The 16,864-nt window shown below is 53.4% G+C and overlaps 1 protein-coding gene across 1 annotated transcript; it reads right to left on the bottom strand.

Moving 5' to 3' along the window:
- Positions 1-9,214: 9,214 nt before the first annotated feature.
- LRRC75B (leucine rich repeat containing 75B) lies at positions 9,215-15,925 on the bottom strand. Its single transcript, XM_020283113.2, has 4 exons — positions 15,710-15,925; positions 13,220-13,348; positions 11,664-11,779; positions 9,215-9,995 (listed from the first exon to the last, which is right to left on the bottom strand). The coding sequence occupies exons 1-4, from the start codon at positions 15,884-15,886 to the stop codon at positions 9,470-9,472; spliced, it is 948 nt and encodes a 315-aa protein (XP_020138702.2). The 5' UTR covers positions 15,887-15,925; the 3' UTR covers positions 9,215-9,469.
- Positions 15,926-16,864: the final 939 nt, after the last annotated feature.

The raw sequence follows: 16,864 nt of genomic DNA, 5'->3' as shown, positions 1-16,864 counted from the left end.
ATTTTAGAGTTTGCTTTGGCAGAAGGTTAAATTTTGACACCCTGGGAGATGTCCCGGGAGAGTGCCAGTATTTTGAAATAGTGCAGGTATTGGTAAGTGTTTAAGCAGCTGTTCCTGGCCATTTGCTGGTTAAGCTCCAGAAAACTTCACCTCGGAGAAAGTGTGCTTACTTGTCTGCAGACACAGGTACTTAATGTAGTGCTTTGTTCAGTTAGCCTTTGTGGAGATGTCATCAGCTCAGCTTTAACAACACAGGTGATCCTGGCCCATGAAAAGTCCTTACTCTGACCTCTGTGGCCTACAGATCCTAGTGGTTCAGCCATTTGGGAAAAGTAATCACATAATAAAAAGGAATTCAGAGTGTGCTAGTGGCCAGCTGCCATGGCTCTTGTACTGGCTACATAAGTGGTGATTTGGGGGAATGGATTCTTGTGGACTCATCAGAGCATCTCAGCATTGATTGGCACCTCCATAGTTTTTAACGTAGAACAGGTAATGAGAGCCGATTAGGTGTGCAGAAGGAATAATTTTGACAAACACACAGAAACTGGAGAAGCTGCCTGCAAAATTTAAATACTGAAAAGAGGTCTTGCCAAGGGTTCAGTACAGCAGAAGCTATAGCATGAGCCATCAAGAGGAAAAGTAATTGATTATTGGCCTTTAGAATATTGCTCATTGGACAGATTGTTCAAATAATGTAAGAGCAGGAAGAAGAAAATCCAACACATCAGTTGACCTGGCATCAAGTAGTGATTTTCTAATAAGTTTTGTCTTGTAATTATGATGCTACCAACAGGTAACAGAACTTACAGTATTCTAATAATAAAGAACTTATAAGGAATAAGCATCAGCGAGTTGGTCAGATACAACAGGCACTTAAAGTATAAGGCTTCAAAGACTGTCTCCCCAGAGAGCCCCGGTGTCTCACACTCCAGCACCCTCCACCCTTTGACACATTTGGATTCGGATGACACTGGGCTGATGGTCCCCGCAGACGGTGCTGCTGCAGGGAGGGGCAGGATCAGTCTCCCTTTCAAGTGAATGTATTCGCTGTGAATGGAATGAAAGAATTCATTTGTTTTAGATTTGACCAAGAGTTAGTTTGTGAATATTGTTTCTGGTAAGAAGAGAAACTTGTACACTGAGTAGATTTCTTTGAGATCTTTCTAAATGGAACTATTTCAGGTAGAGGCTGTTGTGCTGCCCACGAGTACCCTGGATGGATTACTCTCCCTCTTCCTGCTAGGGGCCTTGGTTTGCAGACATTGATTTACTGACTTATTAATGAAGCCTACTAGATTGTTAATATAGTGAGAGCAGGGATTTTCAGCATCAGCGAGGAGTCTCGTTAAAAATGAAGATGCCAAGGCTCACCCCTGGAATGAGGCCCAGGAATCTGCATTTTTAGCAATGCCCTTGTGCCCCAGCTCAATGATTCTGGTGCAGTAGCTCTGAGACCACATTTTGACCCTATACTAGAGTATGTTGTTTTAGTATAATCACTACTTAATTTATTATACTTTTATAGTAGACAGTACTTTGAATAATAGCACCCTTAATAGTAATGAATTGCATCCTGGATCTGAGAAACTGACTTTTGACGTGGTTCACCCGGGACCCATGCAGGATTACCAGCCTCGCATGATTCTCCACACAGGCAAAACTAGCTGTGACCCTAACTAGATCCTCGGAAGTCAAGGGGGTTCTCATATATGGTTTTGTTTCTAATTAAATGTTCACAGTGTAAGAATTCAAAAGTTGTATTATAAACAATAAGAAAAACCTAAAATACATAGCTTTGTAAACAGTTTTAGATCCTGCATTTTAGAAAGAAAATATCAGCCCAGCATATATTGAAAACAAGTAGTTCTGCATGGTTTCTTATGAAAAACAGCAGCCCTCTTCTCTTGGCATGCCTTTCTTCCCTAATTTCCCTGCTTCAAGACAGTCTCTTTCAACTCTGCTGTCTTAATTTAGGCATATTTGTGTGGCCACTCCTTGATATTTCCATTTTAGGTATTATCTTTTGAATTCTCTGTCTTCCTCCTATTCACCATAAGTATACTCCCGCTCACCCATCTCCCTGATACTGTAATGCTGGTTAGATTGAATTCAGTGTTAAATTGTTATGACTTGGGTATTCAAATCACAGCTAAGCCATGTAGTAGACTAGATTACTGTAGAACTTTATTTTCCCTAGAAGTAACCCTCTTACATTTTTATGCGCTTAGTTTTCTGTCTGTCACTAATTCAACCCCAGTCTTACTAAAGACCATGCATGACACATCTGTTGTATCAAGAATAATCCTAAGTCGCCCCAGTCTGGCCTGGTCTCCCCCTGTGCCTAATGTGTTGCTGTCATCCTGGGATGTCCCCACACCTCTCCTCTGTTGAATCTCCTGTCTTTGTAACCGCTTCCTCTCAGCTTATCACTTTACTATGGGGAAGTACCTGCTGTAGAAGGAGTGCACAGGAAGTACTTTATGAGAGATGGCATGTTGGAAAATATTCTCTCACTTGGTTTGATTGGGTCTGAAATTCTAGGTTGGAATTGGTTTCCCTACAGAATTTTGAAGGCATTGTTACTTTGTCATCTAGAGAAGTCTGAAGTCATTCTGAGTCCTGATCCTTTCTAGGTGACTGTTTTTTTTCCCCTTCTGTCACCAGTGTTCTGAAATTTCACAGTGAGGTCCTTGCTTGGCAAAGCTGTTTCCATGCATTGTGCCATACCCTTGATGAACCCTGTCAGAATAGACTCTCATCCTTCATTTCTGGGAAACTTTCTTGAATTACTTGTTAATGTCCTTCCTTTGGTTGTCTGTTTTTGTAAGAGTGGGGTATTAAAAAGAATATGTGTTTGTAAGATGATCAGATTGAGCTTTTGGCGGGGGGAATTCCTAATGTCCTAGTTTTAGGACATTCCTCTTGGGCTGGATGGATTCTTGGGGAAAAGGTCAGTCTCAAGTCAGGAGGGTTTACCCAGGATTTTGTTTTAATCAGATAAAGGATGGTGACAGACATGAAGACACTGCCTTGAAGGAAGAGTTTTATTACAGTTTGCCAGAGAAGAGGATATATACCGCACCATGCAGGGCCACATGGGGAAACCAGGGTGACTCAGGAGATGAAAAGAGCAAGCGGGGAGCATGACTTGAGCCTTTATTGTGGTTTCTACTGGAAGGAATGAGTGAGGCAGGTAGGCAAGTTTTGGATTGGATGGTTTGGGTAATTTTGGTGGGCTGTCTCATAGAGGTGGTATCTCCTTGTCAAGTCCCTGGCCCTGAGGTGATTCAGAGAAGAAGAAATACTGACTTTGTGTGTGAGTTAGGTGGTTAGGGGTATGGACTTTGGATAGGTTGGTCTGGTGACACCAGCTGTTTGCTATCTCTAGGAAATAGCTAACCCTGGGAGGGGCAGTCTCCAGGATTAGTAAGGCCCCAAAATATCAAAGCATCATAAAATACAGAAAGCAAAATGCATGATTAATACAAGTGTCCAGGAAGGTCTTGCCTCGTAAATGAGGAATAATTAGCCTGAGACTGAGCACTGCTGTGGGCCTGCCTAACATGTCATTAAAACAAGACTCATGAAAGGATCAAGCTTTTTCTAGGCCAATTAAATGTATCCCAGAACAAGACTCAAAAAGATTTATAGGAATATAAAAATATACAGTACCCTCTAAGGTAAAACTGACAATGCCTGGCATCCAATCAGAGATTACTAGGCATGCTAAGAGGCAGGAAATCACAACCCATAATGAGATTAATCAAAAAAGATCCAAAACTGATATAGACATTATTATGCAGTTGTATATTTTAGAAGACACTGATTAAAATTATAGTAATAAAAACTGCATGGCATTATCATCAAGATAAATATGAAGTCTGTCTGCAAAGTGCTAAATTAATAATGGCTGGATACTTTCTGGACAAACTTTGTATACCAAAGGAACAGAATAGTCTGAAAACAAATCCACACACGTTAACTTTTTTCAAAGGCCCAAAGACAATGCATTGGAAAAAGGATAGCCTTTCAACAAATGGTACTGGAATAATTGGATATCCATAAGCAAAAAAAACCTAAAACAGAAACAAAACCAAAAAACCTCCAAAATTTGGATCTATACCTCACACTAAAAAAGTTAACTCAAAATGGATCATAGACCTTAATGTAAAACATAAGACTATAAAACTTCGAGAAGAAACAGGAAAAAATCTTAGGGACATTGAGTTAGGCAAAAATTTAGATATTAATAAATATAACACCAAAAGTACCATCCATAAAACACCAAATTGATATACTAAACTTCACCAAAATTAAAAACTACTTTCCAGGCTGGGCGCGGTGGCTCACACCTGTAATCCTAGCACTCTAGGAGGCCGAGGTGGGTGGACTGCTCGAGGTCAGTTTAAAACCAGCCTGAGGCCGGGCGCGGTGGCTCACGCCTGTAATCCTAGCTCTTGGGAGGCCGAGGCGGGCGGATTGCTCAAGGTCAGGAGTTCAAAACCAGCCTGAGCAAGAGCGAGACCCTGTCTCTACTATAAATAGAAAGAAATTAATTGGCCAACTGATATATATATATAAAATTAGCCGGGCATGGTGGCTCATGCCTGTAGTCCCAGCTACTAGGGAGGCTGAGGCAGAAGGATCGCTCGAGCCCAGGAGTTTGAGGTTGCTGTGAGCTAGGCTGATGCCACGGCACTCACTCTAGCCTGGACAACAAAGCGAGACTCTGTCTCAAAAACAAACAAACAAAAAAAAAAAACCAGCCTGAGCAAGAGCGAGACCCCATCTCTACTATAATAGAAAGAAATTAATTGGCCAACTAATATGTATAGAAAAAATGAGCCGGGTCTGGTGGTGCATGTCTGTAGTCCCAGCTACTCGGGAGGCTGAGGCCGGAGGGTCGCTTGAGGCCAGGAGATTGAGGTTGCTGTGAGCTGGGCTATGCCATGGCACTCACTCTAGCCTGGGCAACAAAGTGAGACTCTGTCTCACAAAAAAAAAAAAAAAAAAAAAAGGAAAAAAAAACTACTTTCCAAAGTCATTATTAAGACAAAAGACAAACCACAGACCATGAGAAAATCGTGGCAAAGTCAAGTCTAAGGATGTGTATCCAGAATATATAAAGAACTCGCAAAGCTCAACAATAAGAAAACAAAACCAATTTAAAACATGGGCAAAAAATTTGAATGCACGACTAGAGAAGATATGTAGATGGCAGATAAGTACATAAAAAGATGCTCAACGTCAATAGTCATTAGGGAAATGCCAGATTAAAACCACACTGAGATACTGCTACACACCCATTAGAATAGCTAATGTTTAAAAGACTGACCAGGCCACGTGTTGTCAAAGATGTGAAGCAACAGTAACTTGCATTCACTGCTAATGGGGATATAAAGTTGTACAATCACTTTGGAAAGCAATTTGACAAACACCATATGATCCAGCCATTGTACTCCTAGGTATTTACCCAAGAGGAAATGTCCATGCAAAAACCTATATGTTAATTTTCATAGCAGCTGTATTCGTAATAACCAAAAACTGGAAATAATGTAAATATCCATCAGTAGTTGAATGGATAAATTGTGGTACACCCATCCAAAGAGAATACTGCTTAACTAAAGGAACTACGGATACATGTGACAACATGAGTCTCATTAATCATGTTGAGTGAAAGAAACCATTTTAAGAAGTGCCTCCTGTATGATTCCATATACAAAAATCTAGAAAATGCAAACTAATCTATGGTGACAGAAAGGAAGATGATGGGGGCAGGCAGGAAGAGGCAGGAGGGAGGGGTTACCAAGAGGAATGAGGAAACTTCAGGGGTTGACAGATACATTTACTATCTTGATTGTAGTGGTGGATGTATACATAAAGGTAAAATGTATCATTGCACACTTTAAATTTGTGACACTTGTTATATCTATTGTGTTTCAATTATACCACAATGAAAGGTTATTTTGAAAATATTTTGAAAAAATAAAAACAGTACACAGTTGGGAAAGAAAATACTAATTTTCATTGGTGATTGTTGACAACTATTTCTAAGAGAAAAAAGTGTGTTTTCCTTTCCCTCCAGGTCCAGAAAAAACCTTCCCTGCTGGGTTGATATCAGCAACTAGGATCAGTTGCCTAAGATTCTGGATTCCCAGAATGGAGACTCTCAGCAAAGGCTGCCCTTTCCTGCAGACTCATGTCCTAAAGCACCTTATTTGGGCTCAAACATCCTTCCAGGACAGAAAAGTTGTTCTCATGTGTTGGTCACGTTGGTTCTGTGGAGTGCAGTATCTTTCCTCCGTGTTTCCTTTTGATGTTCTCAGTGTCCACCCAAGGAGGGCTTAGGCACAAGGAGGCTGAGCCCCAGGGAGCCGAAGGTACTTGCAGCTGCTGCCGCCACACTGTGAGGAGTGGGCGTGGGTTCCGCATCTTTAGGCAGGGGCTGCCTGGGCTCTGTCCAGCCTTGGAAGTACTTCCAAACCCACTTTACAATCCTGGAGGAAGGCAGAACCTGGATTGTCACTGCTCCCTTCCCCACCTATCTGTAGATGAGGAAACTGAGGCCCGGGGTGGGTGGGGTGGGAGTCCTGACTGGTCTTGATCCAGGAATAGCATGGCTGGAGGTCTGTTCCCCACAACAGGTCCACAGTGGTCCTCTGGCCTCCAATGCCCTCGTTGGAAGGGGCTTGCTCGTTTAAGTGAATTCTGGGTCAGACCAGCCCCAGGGGTGGCTGCAGGACAGGCAGCATCACACAGGGGTTAATGTCACAGACTGATGCTAGGCTACCTGGGCTCACCCTGGCTCCTCCAGTTCCTAGCTCTTTGACCTTGTCAAGTCACCTAGCCTCTTCCTGCCTCAGTTGACTCACTTAGAAAACAGAGGTAAGGCCATCACAACAGTACCTGGCCCAGAGAGAGGCTACGAAAGTGCTTGTTAAATAAATAAATGGTGTCAGCCCTGGCTTAGCCCCAGAGGTTTGGGCTCCTGCCATTGCCACCCAGAGAGCCCTGGGTGGAGGCCCTGCTGACATTGATGAGTGCCTGCCCAACGCCTCCCTGCCACAGCAGACACTTTCCAAAACCTATGTCATCACTCCAGCCGGATAAGGGGGGCCTGATGTGCCTTAGTTCCCAAGATGAGGGAACAGGCCCCAAGAGGACCACACTGCCAGCAAGTGACTATCTGGGACCAAGGCCAGGCCCGTCTGCCTCCAAGACGGCCTGGGTGAGGATGGGCCTGGGCGAGGCCCACCTGCTTCCTCCTCTGTCTGGAGCTCAGGCTGGAGCTGTCTGCCCCACCAGTCTGCATGAGGCACAAACCGCTGTTCCTTGGAGCTCAATGTCCCTGCCCGTAGATGGCCTTGCTGGTAGTCGTGAGGCCTGGATGTTGAGGGCCCCGTGAAGGGCTATGGGCACCTGCATGGCAATGAGGCTGACCTTCCCCACTTCTCTTGAGCTGTTTAAGGCTCCGGCTTGGCTATTGCATCGTGTGCCTCTGTCCAAGAGGTGGAGAGATTGAGATCATCTGCTGCTGCCTAGACTCTCCTAGAGCTCGCCTGGGACACTGGCTTGGTCCTCACGCTACATCCTGGTAGGAATCTTTGGGCAGTGACATTTGAGGGTATACTGGCTGGCTTTAGGCCAGTGGTGGGCAGAGAGGAGGGTGGAAGGGACTAGAGAGCTTGGCATTTCTCCAACAGGAGGTGCGGGGAGAGCTCAGCTGCCTGCATGTCACAGGTTTACTGGCCTGCCTGGCCTAAGGCTGGCTCTCCTGTTCTTTGACTTTCTGCGGGTGCCTCCCCCTGTCCACCCTGCTTTGCTTCGCTCCAGGGAGCCTGAACCCCCATTCCAGTGTAGGGGCACAGGGAAATGCTTCTGTGGCTTCTGAGCCACTGGGCAGCCCTTGTCTTTGGAACAAGGAGGGCTGGAAGGGGGCCGGGCCTCCAGGATGGAGCATTGAGAGCCCTATTTAACAGAGAAAGGAGCGACCCAGAAAAGGGAAGGGCCTGGCCAGGTCCCACCGTGAGTCAGGACCAAAGCCGGGCAGAACTGTGTGCTCTTAGTACACTTTTTTTTCCTTTTCTCTTTGAGAATCACAGGAAGGGATCTTTGCGCTCTTTCCACAGCCTCCGATATGGAGTCCACCTAAAGCAGTGAGAATGGTGGGGCCTAAAGAAAGTCCTTTCCTCACTGCCTCCCTCCCAGTCCCAGACCAACTCCAGCCCTTCCTCACACTTCTTAGGCCATCTCCTTTCTGGCCCCAGGCTGTCATTTATCGGGCCTGCCTGGGATGTGCTGTGATGTGCCTAAGCTGTCAGGGAAGGTCAGAGTCCCTGCCTTCTTGGCCTTGGCCTTGGGGCTTCCCTCTGCTGCCAGGTCTCTCCCCATAAAGCAGGTCCCACTACCCCCAGTCCTTACCTTCTGGCCCAGCAGGGGCTTCTCCTCTCTGTGCCTCAGTTTCCCCCAGACATCTCTTTATTCTTTTCTTGTCTGCCCTGCCTGTCTCCCAGTTGGGCTGAACTCCAACTCCCCACACAGGGCTGTGAGGGTGACCATGGCATTGGGCTTTTGGTTGGGAACCCACTCGCATGGTGCTTGGGGAGGAAGAAAGACAGTCCCCACTATCTGGGACAGGCCCTGGGACTTCTCTGCCCACAAGACCCCCTGTTGCTGGCTATGCCCACCTCCACCCGTTGCATGTTCTCCCACAGGGGTCCCCCAGGGCCTGAGGGGAACACAGAACACACAAGCTCATTGTCTCTGGCCTGATGTCTTTGTCCTAGCCCTGCACAGTTGCCTGCTTACCAGGCACAGGAGGCCTGGAGGGGGCAGGCAGTGCTGTGCTCTGTGGGAGATGAGCACCTAGTCCTCCTTCGAGTCGGTTGTGGCCCTCGCCTCGAGTCTACACAGCCCTGTCCCGAGCCTAAGGGGCCCTGGGGAGAGTTGGCAGGCTGGCCTCAGACATGAGCTCCCGTGGGCTCTGTGCAGAGCTTTGTCCCTCCCTGGGCTCCCGACTGGCTCCCCACAGCTCCCTGTCTTAAGGGGCCCAAGCTCTGCCCAGGTTTGAGGGCCTGGCCCCTGGAGGCCTCCTCTGACTCCCCAGGACTACCACACCTTGGTCTCCATGGGGAACCCACCCCTTCTTCCCACCTCCACAGCAGAGCTGGCGCTTAGCACCCCCGAGGTCGGTGATGCAGAAAGGCTGAGATGGGGCATCACCCTTTATTGCGGGATCCACATTGCGGGGGCCAGAGCCCCTCCTGAAGGGGGAGGCTGAGACTCCAACCTAAGCTGTCCACCCACCCTCCTATGGGCCCATTTTCCTTCTGTCCTCTTGATCCCAGGCCAAGCACTTATACTAGACCTCTAGGGGCATGTGGGACCCTCTGGGCCTCTGTCACCTGCTGCCCAATGAACTCTAGGGCATTGTATGTCAGCAGTGGTGAGCCAGGTGGGTGGCAAGTCACCTGGTGCAGCAGGCCTGGGGCTCAGGGGCTGTCCCGGCAGCTGCAGAGCCCCAGGTGGAGGCATGGGCAGTGGCCTCGGCTGCGCAGCCCCCAGGCTCCAGGTCCAGGCCCTCGTAGATGGTGGGGAGGGAGGTGCGCTGGCTGAGCCGCCGGCGCAGGCCGACCAGCAGGGGCTGGGGCAGGGAGGCCACGTCCACATTGTTGCCCAGGTCCACCCAGGCCAGCGTGGGGAACTTGGTGGTGTCCTTGATGGCCTCGGTGAGCTCTCGGGCGGTGGCCTGTGTCAGCCGGTTGCCGTTGAGCAGGAGCTGGGTGAGGCGGGGCAGAGTCCACAGGCTGGGCAGCAGCAGGCGCAGCAGCTCGTCACTCAGCTCCGTGAAGCTCAGGTCCAGCACTGCCAGCCCAGCGCCATGGCTGCCCAGGTAGCGCGTTATATGCTGCACGTCTTGCGCCGACAGTGGGATGCCCGAAAGGTCCACAGTCTCTCCTGCCAGCAGAGTCTTCTGGAGGCTGCTCTTGAGGCTAAGGAAGGGTTGCAGGGGGGATGGACTGAGCAAGGGCCCCCCAGGCAGGCCCCGCCGACCAAGGACAATGACCTGTCGGGGCAACCCAGGCCTACAGTGTGGCAAAGCCAGGTTCACACTGTCACCCTCTGAGTGGGTGGCCATGGGAATGCTCGGAACCTCTCTGAGCCTCGGTTTCCCCTTTGATGAAAAGGGATGTGGCTGTTGTGAGGCTTGAACACACACACGTTCGGGCTCCGTGAACTATTTTGATTATAGAAACTCACCGTGTGCCCAGCATCACCACCCGTTATAGCTGTTACCTCATTGATCTTTACACCAACCCAGTGGGGCAGGGATGACGGTCCTGTTCTACAGAGGTGCAAACTGATGCCCAGAGATGTGAAGTAGCTCTTCCGTGGCCACGCTCTGCTAAGGTGGGAGCCAGGTCTCTAAACAGAGGTGCTTTGACTCCTGAGCCCATGTTTTTTATCCTGTGCCCTTTCAGAAGTTGGTTCCTCTAGGCTGCGGTCCCCAATCCCCAGGCCGCAGACCAGGACTGGTCTGTGGCCTGTTAGGGACTGGGCCACAGAACTCTGCTGCCCTCCGCCCTCCCCAGCCCCATCTATGGAAAAATTATCTTCCATGAAACCAGTCCCTGGTGCCAAAAAGGTTGGGGACTGCTGCTCTAGGGTAAGGGAAAACTTCCTACAAGGGGACAGGGTATCAGGATGGTCCCCTCAGCCTTCAGGGCACTGAGAGGCAGGTAGTGTGGGGTGAGGCCTGCCCCGGGGAGGCTCCCTGTGTTCTCAGCTGAGAGGAAAGTTTAGAGATGGAGGAGGGTCCCCCACTGCCCTCTGCACACCCCTCTAGGTCTCTCTCCTGTTGTCTGATCAGAGCCTATACTAGGCGAGTAGGGCTTTTGGGGGGCGAAGAACAGGGAGCACCCCTCCAGGTCCCCCACCTGCCATGGGGGGAATGGCCCCTGCATTCCAGGGTGATCGTGGCCCATGAGGCCCAAGGTGGGACAGGGAAGAGGGACAGTCAGGGCAGACGTTCTGAGCCAGCTCCAAGCTGGGTGCCTGTGGCCAGTTCTGGGGCTGAGCCTGTGCCATGCAGCTCCATGGACGAGTCACTCCAGGATGCAGTGACTGAGGGGCCCACAGCAGAGTGAGCTATTGGGTGGCCACAGAGCCCTTGGCTTCAGGCAGCCTGGCATTAGCAAAGAATTCCCAAAGGGCTGCAGGAAAATTGGGGGTGGGGGTGTGGCCCTGAGCAAGGCACTTTGCCCCTCCCAGCCTGTTTCCTTCCCTGTAATATGGGAATCATGACCCAGAATCTCCCTCCCTCCCCAATTGTTGCAAAGATCCAGCGGAGGATGCCAGCTGAGGTCACCCTGGGTCCAGAGCCTATGACAGGCCAAGTATTGAGGGGCCAGTGAAAGGCAGGAGGCAGGACCATCCCATGGACATGAGAGGCAGGTCACACAGAGAGTGTGGCTTGGCTTGGGGAGGATCTGCTATCTCGGGCCAGACTGGCTTCCAAGGTTGGAGCCCTCCTGCAGACAAAGCTGAAGGCCTCCCAGCGTGGGATTTCAGGCACCAGCCTCTCGGGGAGAGTGCAGGTGTCACCCTGGGATGGGACTCTGAAGGACAGGGAGGAGGGACTGTGGCTGGGCTCCCCTTACCAGCTCTGGGTCCTCCTCCGGGACAGGCTGGACCCTCGCTGCTGCTTGGAGTGAGGGGTGAGGTGGTAGATGAGCTGCCGACATATCTTGTCCGAGGACTTCCAGAGCTCATAGTCCTGTAGGGGGACAGCAGTGTCTCAGGGTGAGCCTGAGCCCCTGCCGCCCCCTCAGGGCCTTGGGGAGAGGGCCTGGGCAGCCAAGTACGTGTGTGTGCACAGCTGTGCATCATGGGTCACTGAGCTGCCCACCAGAGCCTCCCCCACTCACCCCCCACCCAGGCCGTGGCCTGGCGGGGAGCCAGGGGAGGCTGCCCTCTGGGAGCTGGACAGGCTGCTCTGAGGCCCGCAGTGCCCGGCGGGAGGAAGCCCAGACAATGGGCCCTTGTTCCCTGTCCTCAGGCCCAGGGCCAGCGTCTCGGGCTATCAGCCGGCTGCCTGCCCACCCTCAGCACCCCTCGGGGACTTGCCACAGGGGGAGGAGGCCGGACCAGGCCCCTCGAGGGAGCCCTGCTCCACTGACGCCAATCCCAGGGAGTAGGAACAAGCCAGGTCAGCATGTTCTTCTTCCTCTCACTCTCCCAGCGAGACTGCGCCTGTGGGGCCTGGGTCTGGGCTGACAGGGCTTGGGGGTTAATGCTTTACAGCACCGCCACCTGGCTGTCTGGTCCTGACCGGGCTCTCGTGGAGGCCCAGCTTGGGGCGGAACACGCTGCGCGTTCCACAAAGCTGGCACTGAGCACGCTCCACTGCCCAGCACATCCTTTCATCCAGTCCCTCTGTGAGCAGCCCAGGAGCGTGCAGCACACGCAGCGGCAGCAAGCCCTGGCGGTCCCTGTGATGGCCGTGGGCTAGCCACACAATCCTTGGTGCCAACTGCACACAGATGCAGGAGTTTGGAGCTGGCAGGGCCCACAGTGGACACTTGTTTCACGAGGGGAACTCACTATGATTAGGGGTCTGGGACTGGTGGCTGGCCACAGCCACACATGCTGGGGCTGTGTTGATGCTCATGGCAGGACATCTGCAGGTGCCATCAGAACAGGGTTCTGGGCAGCAGTGGGTGGAGGCTACAGGTGGCAGGCTCCAGCTCAGCCTGAAGCTGCTGTTGGGGGGAAGCAGTGAGCACCCAGGGGTATCTACATAGGACAGAGACCAGTGGACAGGGTCTCCAGCCAAGAGTGGCTCTCTTCCGGCCCAGAGACTCAGAGGCTGGGTGTTGAGTTCCTTTAGTGGAATTGTCAGAATAGTCTGTGTCCCACAAGGTCCCCATATGACTTCTGCCCAGCTATAGTCTCCCCTGCCTGGGTCCCCACGCCTGGTGCACAGTGCTGCTGCTCGGAAAACAGGTCTACCCAGCATGTAACTTTCAGGGTCCAGCAAAGCACAGCTCACATGTGCTCCAGCTGCTGGCCAGCCTAATATACTGAAGCTGGCATCAAGTCCCAGAGAGTGACAGTGACCACATAGCAATCTTTAGCCCCCACCCCCCAGCCCTGCGCTCTCCTGGCCCCTGTCGACCATACTGCCCAGCCTGGGACCCCAAACTTCTGGCCTCACCTTCTTAGGGCACTGCAGGTCCCGGGCCAGGTTCACAAGCAGGTCATGGGAGATGGGGTCCACCAAGTTCAGGAAGGCCACGTCCCTGTAGAGGATGTCAGTAAGGAGAGTGCCCTCGAGGCCCAGGTCCTGCAGGTGGTGGAGAGAGTTGAATGAGCCGGCTAGGCCTCCCTTCTCCAGGCCCCATCTCAGCCATCCAGATGCTGCTCAGGCCTGTCCCCATCTCTGTCTTCCTCCCTGAGGCTTGCTGGGGTCTCTCCACAGGTAGTGATGGGCCAACTGTCCAGCAGCAGGTGGACCCCTCAGATGAGGATAGGGGAGGAGCCTTGGGGGACCTTGGCAAGGTGATAAGCAGATCCAGGAATCCAGATTCCCTGGAGGCGAAGTGTCATGCTGTGACACCTTGCCTTCTCTGGGGTTGGGGCTTGCCAGGGGTATTATTTGGGGCCTCACACTCCTCTTATAATCTCCAAATGCCACTGTCTCTGGCGTTTCCTTCAGGCCCTGTGCCTTCCCATCTATCCTTTAGTTTTCCTGAGCTGCAGCCACCATCTGTTTGCTGACAGGTTGGACCCATTCTGTGGGGCTGGGCCTCTCCCAGCTCAGCTGTCCCAAAGACAGCGTGTTCATTCATCACCCTGAAATGGTAGGAAATGCCTCCCGTGCCCATCTTCCCAGGCACTGGGGCCAGAAGCCCAGGAATCACCCAGCTCTCCTCCCTCTATCCTCTCCACTCCCCCAACCAGTCTCCTCCTCCCCACTTCTTCTGCCAAGTTTTGGGCCTCACACCCCAACAGCTTCCTAGGGCTCCCAGTCTCCAGACACCCCTCCAGCCCACACCTGGGCTGCCAGAGCCAGCTCTATGAAACACTCACCTGAGCTAAACCAAATGCTCTAGCGGTTAGGTGACATCAGACTCACGAACAGTCTGCAGAGTTTCAGAATTCCCTGTGCCCTACAGTCATCCTCCCCAGCCCACCAGGCCCCTTGCCCAGCCTCTCCTGCCCCTCAAACAGACCTGCCTGCTGTCCTCGACTTTTCAGACTTCTCCTGTCTCCTCCCATAAGCCTAGTGTAGAGCTGAACACCATTTTAGAGGGTCCATTTAGAGGACACGCTGACAGCTGCCAGGGCAGCCACAGCCAGGAGGGGTCTTCAAACCCTGTGTGGGTCCTCCCCAAGCCAGAGAGTGACATACTTTGGGCACAGGAAGACAGGCCAGGCAAGAGTGTCCATGGGCCACAGTGCAGGGTCCCTGCAGGTTATAGGGCAGGACAGGCCTCTGGCTAGGCCTCAAATCCCAACCTCTGGGACATAAGGGGGTGATCTCTGAGGGCCCTTTCCTCCCCAGTATTTCCCAGCTAAAATGCCCGTCTGGTGCCTTGGGCTCCAGACACTATCCCAGAGATCTGTGCCTCTGGGCATCTGGCTGATTCAGTGCTGCTCTGCTGTTTGCATTCTCAATGTGGTTCAAGCCACAGATGCCAGCTAGGGAGGATCCAGAAGAAGGAAGGGTGGCTGGTGAGCCTGGGCAGACCCATAAGGCCCCAGACCACAGCCTGCCAGCCTGCCTTCCACAGGTCTGGACAGCTCCTCTTACAGGGCCAATTCCTCCCCCACAGCCTGCTGAGCTGAGAAAGGAAGCTGGGTGCAGGTGGAGAAGGGCTGCTGAGCTCTGGCCCTGGCTCACTTCCAATTCTCTCTGTGGGCCCTGGGTTCACCACTTCTCCCTATACCTCAGTTTTCCCATCTCTAGTCATCCACCTTCTGCAGTGCAAAATCTGCAAGGCTCTTTTCAGCTCATAGGATGGGGCATGTGGTGGTGACAGCTGCCGCAGGGGATGGGGGGAGTGGCTTGCCCTGTGGTGATGATGGGACCTGCACCCATGTCTCCTAGAGCAACCCAGGGCTTGGGATCTGGGATTAGGGTACCTGCAGAGTGTGGGACCAGGGCTGCCCACCCAGATGTGGTTTTTCATACAGATGCTGGGAATGTCTGCTCAGTGCGCATGAGCTGTCTGTTAGGAGGACAGGTGATGCTGTGGCTCTGTCTGGGCTGCATGGTGTCTTGTGGTGAGACTGCACCGCAGACCAGCCAGGCTGTCACCTCCCAGGGTCCTCTCTCCAGGGTCCAGTGCTTCTCCAATCCTGGAGGAGGGGAGAGTGCCCCCTTCCCACTGCCCCTCAATACCAGATGATTTGACCCCACCTGCCACTCCTCCCGGCCCCCTCCCTTCTCGCCTAGGCCTGGACCTGGGCTCTTCGCTCCAGGCCAGGGGTACCTGAACACACACAGCGCACCTCGAAGCCAAGGGACCCGGACACACTCAGCGGCCCCCCGTCCACGCGCAGTCGTGGCCCTCACTGCAGCCGTTGCCCTCTCGCCCACACGGAGCCCACCCGCGGCAGCCCGTCTTGCCCTGGGACCGCCCGGCCGCTTGCAAGCCCGCAGCCCCCGGCCCCAGCCCTCCCCGGCCGCCGCTCCTCTCGCCTGGCGCAGGAGGCGCAGCAGCTGCCGCGCGTGCTCCGGCCGCCGCTCGCGGAGCGTGGACTGGATCTCGCGGAGCCAGCGCACCCGGCGCTCGTAGGGCGCGGGCCCGCCGCCCGCCGCCGCCCGGGCCTCCGAGCCCGCCTGGGGCCCGGCCCGCCGGCCCAGCCGCGCCCCCATGGCCGCCGCGCTGCGGGCGCGGAGCTGCCGGAGGCGGGGGCGGGCGGGGGCGGGGCTGCCTGCTGGCCCCGCCCCCGCCCGGTCGCGGGCTGAGCGCCGGCCCCAGGCTACACCCCGAGTGGGGCGAGGGGTTCCTGAGTTCAATCGGGGTCTCGCTGGAAGAGGCCGTCCCCGCCTGGGACCTGGCGCTGGAGCTCTGTTCCGAGGGCTGGATCCGCCAGGGAAACGCTGCGCCTGGCCAGGACGAGGTGACTTTGGGCACCTCTCAACCCTCTGGCCCCAGTGCTGACCGGGGAATAAGTTGCTTTGATGATGCAAAGAGCGTTCCAGGCGGGGTGGGAATTCTACTGCGTCTGCCAGCATTAGGTAGTGCCAGCACCTGCTTTCAGGAATCTCCCCTGCAATTGCAGTATATGACCTGTCCACCTGCATGGACACTCCTGCACTGACAAATATTTACTGCCACTCCTGCTTGGCCTGGGCAGGTGGGTGGAGCTGGGCCCTCTGCCCTCTGCCCCCTGCCTGGATGGGGAGTGAGGTTAGACGTTAAGCCCGGCTCTGGGCAGGCTGGCAGCGGGCAGGCTGCATCTGCCCCCGGCTCCAGTTGTCCTGCCTGACAAGGGGAGGAGGCCGGCAGTGTGAAGGGGACCCCTGGCTCAAGGGGTGTCCCACCTCCTGGGGCTCCCTCAGCAGGAGTCCAGGGTCTCTGTGGGAGGCCTGCTGCCCCCTCACTGCCCACCCCACCTCTAGGACCCTCACATTCCCTGGGTGGGGCACTGGGCTGCAGCCCCCACTCCCACAGGCAAGGAGGACTGTCTAGCTTTGGGGGACAGGGTGCCCGGTCGTGTGTGCAGGAAGGGGTATGGGGTGTGAGGGGAAACTTGTCGAGGGCACATAATGAGGGGTGACAGGCTCCTTCCTCTGAGTTAAACATTTTCTGCCCAGAGACTGGGGGCATGGTGGCTGGAGCCTGTGGCC

This window comes from Microcebus murinus, chromosome 22 (genome assembly GCF_040939455.1).
Source record: "Microcebus murinus isolate Inina chromosome 22, M.murinus_Inina_mat1.0, whole genome shotgun sequence".
In the NCBI taxonomy this organism is placed as follows: domain Eukaryota; kingdom Metazoa; phylum Chordata; class Mammalia; order Primates; family Cheirogaleidae; genus Microcebus; species Microcebus murinus.
The sequence above is the reverse complement of the archived record's forward strand: the minus strand, read 5'-3'. Positions and strand labels throughout refer to the sequence as shown.

What these genes read in the sequence shown, in the direction of transcription:
- LRRC75B (XM_020283113.2), bottom strand. Translation starts at nt 15,886, where the DNA reads ATGGGGGCGCGGCTGGGCCGGCGGGCCGGGCCCCAGGCGGGCTCGGAG. An exon ending in ACCTGCAGTGCCCTAAGAAG is followed by an intron (nt 11,780 to 13,219) that starts GTGAGGCCAGAA and finishes GTCCCCCTACAG; the next exon opens with GACTATGAGCTCTGGAAGTC. An exon ending in CGGAGGAGGACCCAGAGCTG is followed by an intron (nt 9,996 to 11,663) that starts GTAAGGGGAGCC and finishes ACCCTTCCTTAG; the next exon opens with CCTCAAGAGCAGCCTCCAGA.